General features: G+C 39.7%; 1 protein-coding gene across 1 annotated transcript; it reads left to right on the top strand.

Moving 5' to 3' along the window:
* Nucleotides 1–1,797: 1,797 nt before the first annotated feature.
* On the top strand, nucleotides 1,798–8,772 carry SPTSSA (serine palmitoyltransferase small subunit A). The gene is made up of 2 exons (XM_038407482.2): nucleotides 1,798–2,015; nucleotides 7,753–8,772. The coding sequence occupies exons 1-2, from the start codon at nucleotides 1,913–1,915 to the stop codon at nucleotides 7,854–7,856; spliced, it is 207 nt and encodes a 68-aa protein (XP_038263410.1). The 5' UTR covers nucleotides 1,798–1,912; the 3' UTR covers nucleotides 7,857–8,772.
* The last annotated feature ends 1,029 nt before the right edge of the window (nucleotides 8,773–9,801 follow it).

Raw genomic sequence — 9,801 nt, 5'->3', positions numbered from 1 at the left:
AGTCAGAGGCTTAAGGAAACCCAGAGCATGGGGTTCTGGCTCTGACCATCTTGGCTAATAACCATTGATGAACCAATCTTCCATGAACTTATCTAATATTTAACTGAACAATGTGCCAGATAAAAATGGACTTTTGGGACAAACACAGTCAAGTGGTTTCCCTGGGGAATCTCTAGGGGGAGGTGAATGCAAATTTCTCATCTCTGGTTATGCAAAATCCCAGCCTTTTGAAGCTACGCCCTGAAGATCATTGTCTGCTGATTACTTGATAACAAAATATGTAGCATACATAAAAGGAAATAAAATTAAAATATGCAATTAGAAGTATAAACAATTCAATAGAAAAATCAACATTTATGTATGAAACAAATGAAGTAATAGAAGAGTCAAGTGTGAATTTCAGTGTTTGCAGGGTGAGGAATTACTTACAAAAATAGGGATTTTTAATAAGTTTTCAATTACAAAGGGAATGGGGAATCATGATACTGGAAGTCCAAAACAGTATTGAATGTTATAGGCATGTACAACTGTTTCAAATATATGGATTCTTTGGGAGAGGTAACAGCATAAATATGAAGCTAGTGTGCTCTGAAGGCTCAGAAACGAAAAGGAAAATTAAAAGAACCCCAAAGGTATGTATGTATATATTTATGTATTTTAATATCGTAACTTTTGGATGTATAACTCATGATTTTTGAATTCTGGTGGTTGTATCTTGGGGTTGTATACCTATATTTAGTAAAAATACAGAAGAAATTTGCCTTTGAGAAGGATTTCATGCAAGATAGTATAGTGCCCTTAGGGCGAGATTTTTAAAGGTATTTAGGCAACTAGTGGTATTTTCAAAAGCATCTAGGTGCTTTTAAACTTTACAAATCTGGCCTGTGGTGAATATTTGGGAACCAACTTCTATACACAAGTGGTGACATGTGAAAATGCACTGAGAGAGACAAAATAACAGTTGCCAAAGACAATCCCCATTGGAGGCTCAAAGAAAACTGAAGTTTTGACATCAAACCAGGATTTCAGTCACCCCTGAAGTCAGGTGATCCCAAAGAATAAACTTTTACCTAAAATATGAACAGAACAAAAATTTAGAACTAAAACCTAATATCCAATGCAAACAGGAGGACCTGTAGCAGAATTACTGTGAGATGTGATTGCAGAAGCTACTAGCAACTGTTATTATTTCCAGTGATTACTATTAAAATATCTATTAACTAGCATGACATTCATCTGCACAATGTTAACAAAAGTAAATGAAGGACTAAGAGTAATCACAATAAAATTTCAAAAAGTAAATAAAGGTGTGAAGCTCCATTTAACAGTGGATTGCAAGAAAAATGCAGTCCAGTCCAGGCAATCCGAATAAAAGGCAAGCCAAATATGCTTCCTGCCATAAGATGTTACAAGGACATATAAACTGATAAGCGATTCTTTTAAACGTTGATAATTATCATTTTTGGACAGGAGGGCGTATGTCAAATATTTCACTGAATCAATCAAGTGTACTTTAGCAGCTCAATAGGTGGCATCACCAGATACATTGGGGCGCACCGCACTTTACCCTTAAGGGCACAGCCCTGGGAAACAGGTGAGAGTTGTGGGAGTGGGGAGCCCCTCCGCCTCCACCACCACTTTTCCGTTGCAGCCACTGCCGCTGGCTCAGCCCACCAGCAGGGCGCACGTGGTCAGCCCAAGAGAGGGCAGCGGCGTCGGCGGGTGTTACTGAGCATGCTCAGTCCTCACGCGCATGCTCCCTACCAACAGAGCAGCCAAGGGGCGGAGCGGCCTGGCCGTGGCACGGCCCCTGCCGCGGGGCGGGTGGCGGTGAAGGGCGTTCCCCGCGCGGCCAGGCCCAGCTCAGTCAGTTTGCTGAGGCTGCGCACGCCGCACGCGGACGGGTCCGGTGATGGCGCTGGGCTCGGCCTGGGGGCGGGTGTCGTGGCTGTATTACCAGTACCTGCTGGTCACCGCGCTCTACATGCTGGAGCCCTGGGAGCGGACGGTCTTCAGTATCCTCCCGCGGCCGGGCCGGGCCGGGCTGGAGGGAGGCAGAGGCCGCGGCCGCCGCGGGGCTGGCTTCTGCTAATTAAACGGCCGCCGGCAGCGCGTGCCGGAGGATGATGGGCGGGGCCGGTGCGGGGGAGGCCACAGCCAGCCTTGGGGGGGGAAGGGAGAGGTTGGGAGCGGGGAGGGGCTGGGGCACGTGGCTGGACTCGCAGGGGGCGGGGAGGGGCTGGGGCACGTGGCTGGACTCGCAGGGGGCTGGGGCTCCTGGCCGAGCTTGGAGAAGTGGAAGGTGGGATGTGGGGCAGCGGTGGGTTGTCCAGGGCCTGCTGCCCCGCTTGGGACGTGAGGGAGGGGGCTGGATCCTGGTGCGCTGCTCTGCTCCCCAAGCTGTTGTGACGCCCTCGTGTGCCTCTGCGCCTACCCTGTGGTGTGGACTGTGCGAGGTGCTTCAAGCTCAGCCGAGCTGCGAGAGGTGCTTTTGGGTGGTGGTGGGGAGGTCTGACCTTTGTCCCGAGCAAGCTGCCCTGCTATCCCTTCAGCCCCTGTTCTGAAGGATGCTGTTATGATTAAGGCACCAGACTGGGACGTGGGAGGTCTGGGTTTGATTCTTGGCCTTTCCAGACTTTGAGAATGTCTTTGGGCACTTCTCTGATCGTGGGTGCTTAATGTGCCCCTTCCTATCTGTAAAATGGGCCCAATAATAGCTTCCTCGGAGGCATATGGTGTATGTGTTTAATTGATGCTTGGGAGGTGTTTAGCCCTTGTTTACATTGAGGGTTGTTAGCCATCCCAGTATAGCTATGCTGGTGGTTTAAAAACCCAAGGTTCAATTCTAACCGGCCGTATGAGTATTTAGAGAAATAACCCTGATAAATAGTAGCAGTCTAGAGCTACATTAGCTTTGGTGGGGGTCAGTGTTGCAAAGTGTATAACGTGACACTATTTCCTAGTCCCACCGGTTAAGTTTATTGTGTGAACAAGGAAGGAACCCTTTCACCCATGTGTGAGGAATCTGTTAATCCACTCATTCCTTGCTTGTTAAATTACATTCAGATTCACAATCTGTATTGTTACAACAAACTATAACAAGTGTTGTTAATGTTTAAGAGAGAGCAACACAGATTATCTTTCAGAACAATAAAGTATCAAGTCTCCCTTCCAGCCATTTAGCAATGTAGTTCATTTCTGAGTCAGAGGCAGGTTGCTGTGTCTTGATGCAATTTCTCCTTTCTTTTTCCTTCTCTAGAATTATGCAACTTTTTCCTCTGTTAACTTGAGGAATTGTTTCTGTTAGTCAGAAATACCTTTAATGCATTCCTTCATACTTACACATTTTCCTTTCCAATGTGCATATAACAAGTAATTTATGTTTGATGCATAGTCCTGCAACTCTAGGTTTCCATTTTGCTTTGTCTCCCTGTGTCTTTTTCTAATTGATGTTTACTGAACCTGTAGTTGATGAATTTGCTTGTTTTATGTATTTCACTATAATAGTATTCTAACATGAAGGTTCAGTTGTAGAGACCTGTATGTAGGTTCTTGTGTTATTTTGAGCAGCTTATTGTAGAGGGTGATGTAGAATGTCTTTTCATTCTATTCTAAATGTGGTTGATCCTTTGTTAAAATGGCACCTCGTATTTGCAGCCACTCTCCGATGGATGACCTTTAAAAGTACCTCCAAGGAATACTGAGAGAGGTGAGGAGATAAACTAATCTAACCAGTCACAAACAGAATGTGGTGATTGTAATAATAAGGGTGCTTTATAGGGGTGGTGGTCAGTTGTAAAGAAAAAATCTGCCATTAGTAAAAGTAGGGACTGTTGCTTGCCCAAGTTACAGTGCATAATCATGTAGATTTTTTTTTTCTATGTAAAGCTCCAAAATGGAGAGCATATAAAACAGAAATGCATTAACATGGGATGGACTTGATATCTGTTCTCATACATCCACATAATATATATTTCATTACTTTTCCTTTTTTCTTCTCAATGTAGGTATCCTATTCCTTAGCAATGGTACCTGGCTCTATTTATACCAGGTCTAGTGTCATTGAAAAAATACCTTTGTTTTCTATGCTTCATGAGCATTATGTTTTGTCAAAGTAATTAGGCTTGAACATTGAGCTCTTTATATCAGCTAAGCAATCTTCTGATTGTGGCAAAACATATGAGTAACTTAAGAGTGTGCATACAGTTCTCTTCATATTTTGTTGCCAATTCAAACAACTTTTGTTCCTGTAAGTTATAGCATTATAGTTTAAAATTAATTTTGACTTGTAACTTTCAGGTTTCTTATTGTATTAAAATAATTGTTTTGTGTGCTAAATTGCAATTGCTGGTAACTTTTAATTAAATTTTTACGATGCTGGCCAATGTGAACAGAATGTAATGTGTTTAAGCATTTTGAGAAGTATGAACTCTACACTTGAATACAAAGATGTCTTTAAAAGATGAAAGCCATTTAGGGTCCTTTGATTGAGAACATTATTTTCGACTTCATGCCTCTTCGGTCCTTGAAGAACTCCCTGCTGAGTCCTTCAGTGAGTTTGCTGGTTGTGGTAGATATCACTAGATACTGAACTGATATTAATAACTTTGTCATGTAAGCCACTGAACAGCTGTTAGATGTCTTTCAACATTGATCTGGCTTGAATTTGAACCAACATCTCTTTAAGGCTTTGAAGTTCCCACTGAGTTAGTCCTTAGTGTTGCTTGATCAGTTCCAGTGGCCAGCTGAAACTGCACACAAGGGAGGTGAGGTGAGGTGAGCCGAGCCTTTGTTGAACATGTTCAAAGCTCTGATGTTAATGCAGAACGAACCCAAATTCCCATGGCAATGCACCCTCCTTTTATAGTAATAAGTTTCCATACAAGTTTTTGGGTCTTGCTGTGTTTCCTGAGAGCTGTTAATTATGAGGTAGTTAAGGTTGCTTTTAATTAGCATTATTTAGCTTGTTACTGGGAATTATTTGCAGCTATTTTTTATTTTACTGTTTTTTTGGCTTTACTTTTTATTTTGTTCTTGGGGTGTTTGCCTTTGCTTTAGGATTGTTAATTTGTGATTTGGATGATAAAGTTGATGCCTTTTGACTTTTTTTTTTTTTTTTGGACCATTTGGCCCAGCTGTTTTTTTTACTTCCATACCAAACAGTAAATAAGGCAATTAAAGCCATAAAACTTTCATTTTTTTAAGAACAATTAACACAATTAACAAAGAATAAACATAGAACTTTTTTTTTTTTTTTTTGCTATTTTGAGGCTAGCAAAATGGAGTACAATTTAAAAAACCCAAAGTCTCATGGCAATACACCCTTCTTTTATAGTAATAAGTTCCCATACAAGTCTTTGGGTTCGTTCTGCATCAACATTGGAGCTTCAAATGCATTCAGCAAAGGCCCTACCCCCCTCTTCCCCCCACCGTGTAGTTTCAGCTAGCCACTGAAACTAACGGAGCAACTCTTAAAAACTGGTAACTATAAAATCCAGCTGCAAAACCTTTTGTGTGTGTTTAAATAAAAGCACATGCTAATTTCAATTCTTAAATTGTACTCTCAATAAATGTGGCGTGTATTGCCTTATCCCCTTTAAAAAAAATTCCATGTACTTCTTATCAGCATAACAGAGGAAACTGACTAACTCCAAAGGGGAAACGGTGAAACTGACTACATATGAAGTGCTATAAAATAATCTTAACTGCAAAACTAAACTTTTGGCTGTTGTAATCTTGGGTATCATTAGAGGGTAATAGACAGAAGTGTGCTCATTTCAGTGGTGGTAACATCCTGATCATCATATGGCCATTTTTTCTCAATATAAGTTCAGATCTGATTCTAGGATCTAGTTTGTCGATACTAGGACCTGCTGCTGAAAACATTTGAGCAACTAATTCCCATTTGGCTCTCCTTGTGGATGAAAACAGCTCAGCTTTAGAGAGGATTGCTACAGAAATCATGTCTGGAGCACTTGCCACTAGCACTGGCAATGATGAGCCATTATCATAGGGTAGAAGGCCTTAAATTATTTATTCTTATTTTGGTAGTACCTAGGAGCTCCTGTCACAGACAGGACACCTGTGTTTGTACAGTGCCTAGCACAATGAACAAAAGATGGCTCCTTCCCCAAAGAGCTTACAGTCTAAGTAGATCTAGTATTGGTGTGGTACATTATCTGATACCTTGGAATCCCAAGGCTGTGACTAAGCGTTCATGTCAAAGTTTAGGGACTTATGAGGTGCCCTCCCCAGTGCTTTTAAATTCCAATATTTCATGACCTGCCATGACTAAAAAATACTCTAGTGAATGAGTACAATTTCTATGTTTGTTCTCTGACTGATATGTCAAACAGTCATATAGCCTTTGTTAAATATACACCGTTTAGACCTCATTTCTGGATGATGAGCACCTGCAGCTCCTGTTGAAGTTGTGGTCACTGGATACTTCTGCCAGGCCCTTTAATACCTAATGCTCTGTTTATAGTGCAGTCTTTTTATTAGGCTTATTAAACCGAATTTTAATGTTATGATTGGAGGAAATTCCAGGTAGTCTGATTTTAAAAGGGTTCATAAAAAACTGTGTGTGTATCCAGAAATGTTCAGGTTTGAGTCAACCCAACCTCCACATGACTACAGTCCCATTGCATTTCTATAGGCTGGGCTTGAGTTTCCCGGAACTGGACATAGGACTAGTGATAGTATTAGCAAATACAGGTAATGTGTGTCGTGAATTTTCCAAGCCATCACTGCTCATATTTGAAATAAGCTAGTGAAACTGTAGCCTGAGAATTATTGTTTGTGGATTTCCAGATACTACAAAAAAGTTTGCAGAGAGCTGCAACCACTTCCAATAAAATGTTAACGAACAGTTTACAAACACAGCTTGAATTAAAATAAAGGCTGTGCTTTGAGGTATTATGATTTGAGTGAAACATCTAGATCAGTTTTACTTATACTGATCAGGTGTCTAATGGAATTAATACTAATACCATAGTTCCTTCTATCGAAGTGCTTTTGAAAAATAAATTGAGCCTCACAACCCTCTTGTGAATGAGGTATTATCCCCATTTTGCAGATGGAGAAGCTAGGTGACCTGCCCAAAGCCTACAGGCAGCTGGGAACAGAACCCAGGTTTTGTGACTTCCTGTTTTATACCAACGACCATTCTCCCTCCAGTCAGGTGTACACACAAATTAAAGTTTAGTTTATTTGGGCCATTCTGTTCCAAGAGAATCCTTTGGATCAGCATTGAAAGACTAGTTTCTTCAAATATGAAGATCTCGTATATCTATATCTATGTGTGATATGTATGAATATAGATAGATATCTTTAAAAGATCTTGTGTAGCTCCCCATCTCTATGAATTAGTATAAATATAATGCTCTTGCTGACAGGGTAAAACTCAGAACCTGCAGAAGTTTTAGGGAATCTGGTTATTTCCCATTAATGTTTCTTCTCTCTCTTTCACACACCCCTGGGGGGGGACTTTATTTTTATGTCCAAGGCATGTGGCAATAAAATAGAAAATCTGGAAGGCATTCTCATAATACAGTTAGTCATTTTACCAGTCTTCTAGTTTTCACATTTACAGTGGATTTTTTCCTACAGCTGTTATACATGAATACAGTTGAGCACATACAATTTAGAATTATACAAGTTTTATAATAGTTTTGAAGGATAGTGTTGAAACATTCTTGTTTTGTGATTGAATAGAATTCCAAACTGCAGCTTTCCTTAGCTATTGCTCAGATTCTATGCTGGTTTCCATTGTTGGAATGGCGCTGTACACTGGCTATGTGTTCATGCCTCAGCACATCATGGCGATATTACACTACTTTGAAATTGTACAGTGATGAAGAAAGTACATTCATTCTGCAAAGAAGATCCAACTGCCTAGTTTTAACGAGACTTCTACAGATGTCAGAACAAGAAACACAACAATGACTCTAAAGACGAGGAAACCAGATGTGTAGAGCAGGGATATGACATACCTCGTGTGTTGTGTCATTCACTTTAATTTTACAAGCTGTCCTTGTATAATAGTTTTGCCTATTTTAACATTGTAATTGTTTGTACTTTGATATCAGTATTTTCTTAACTTTGTGAAAAGTAGTTTGTAAACCTCAACTCAGGTGTACTGTCTGCTCTCCAGACTTTATCCAACAAAACGTTTGTGCATATTACTATATTTGACTTTAGCAACAAAAAAGTCTTTTGTATTCCAGCTGATGGAGGAAGAGGGGTGGATATGAGAGAGATAACACTTCATTCATCATATTTAGGATAAAACTATAGATGCAGTCTTTCCAAAGTTGGAGCAAAAGGACTAATGGACTTATTCTTTCATGAAGTGCATCTAGGCCCTCAAGATTTTTGTGATGATTTAATGTTCTAACTTCTAACTAAACTGTACTTGTACATAATGCTTGTCTTCCAAGGATTATGTTTCTGTGCAGATGGAGAGGAGTTTTTTCCTATGCTCATTAACATAATTACACTGCTGACTTTATTGCAGTTAGTGTTCCAAACACATTTGAACATATTCTTGTTCATTCTTGAACGTCTTCAAATGACCAAAACATAAGATTAAAGTGGACTTAAGTTAAAACTACAACAATAGGAAGCTGAATACTTGGCTGAAATCCTGTCTATGTTCTTAACTTTTTTCAGATTTGTATTCTGAAATGTAAGATGGCAACAACCTGACTTTCTATGGTGGAGGATATTTTTTGTTTTGTTTTTAAAAATAAAAACTAAAAGCAGAACTGATGCAAAACTCTTTTCCTTTATTTTTAGAAGTTAATGTGTTTTATGCATTCTGCTCAAAACTGACACAGGGCAAGGGAATGATGATCTTGTCCCAGTAAAAATAGATACTGTGGGCGAAATTATGTCCTAAGACATGCAGCTCCCGTTGATGCTAATGGAAGTTGTACAGGTAGTTCATAATGCATTATGCCTAATTAATGCACAGCTGTTAGACAATATTCAACATGACAATAAGGTTTAATTCCCTTAAATACGCATTCCAGTGAGGAACAGTAAGATGCTTTTTTCATATTTAAAATAGTATGTGCATTTTATTTTCAGTTTAACTGAGTATAACTTGTTCTATTAAAAACTATTTTTGTAATCTTTAATTGGCTTAACTTTTACCTGACTTGCAGATATTGCATAAGGCTGTCACCTCTGGTATCCAAAGTGAGGCTAGATTAGTGCCTCAGAAGGCGTCAGATTAATTTTCGCTATCCCAAAAGCTAACAAATGAAAGCTTTGGCATCTGAGGAAAAATTTCTTTTGGAACATATTGTCTGGTTGCACAATAGGCTAATGCATTAGTATTACTGATATGGCGATTCAGAGACAAGTGGTGCAGAATTGTCTTTGTTCAGTTAAAAAACTGGCCATATAAACACAAGACTAGAAGGTGAAGGAAAAAAATCCCCTGCCATAGACTTTTTTGCTGTGAGAGGCATTTCTCATTGTCAACTAGCAATTATTTTAAGATTGTATGATATATGTATGTTTGGGAACTCTTTTATTCTGTGACCGAAATGCTGCAGAATACTGTCCATGTAAAAATGGCTTTAAGTGGGAAAGCATTTGTAAATGGGTTTTGATGATGGCAGGTTCTCAAGTATCTGAAGATTATCATCTCTCTCCCAAACTAAACATACCCAGTTCCTTCAGCCTTTATTATGTCCACAGCATTTTCCCCTATCCACCAAATCAGTTACCCTGATAGAAATCAAGTTAGAAATCAAGCTGGTTTGGCATGATTTGTTCTTGGTAAATCCA

This window comes from Dermochelys coriacea, chromosome 6 (assembly GCF_009764565.3).
Source record: "Dermochelys coriacea isolate rDerCor1 chromosome 6, rDerCor1.pri.v4, whole genome shotgun sequence".
Taxonomy (NCBI): Eukaryota; Metazoa; Chordata; order Testudines; family Dermochelyidae; genus Dermochelys; species Dermochelys coriacea.
This window is presented reverse-complemented; position numbering and strand designations above follow the sequence as displayed.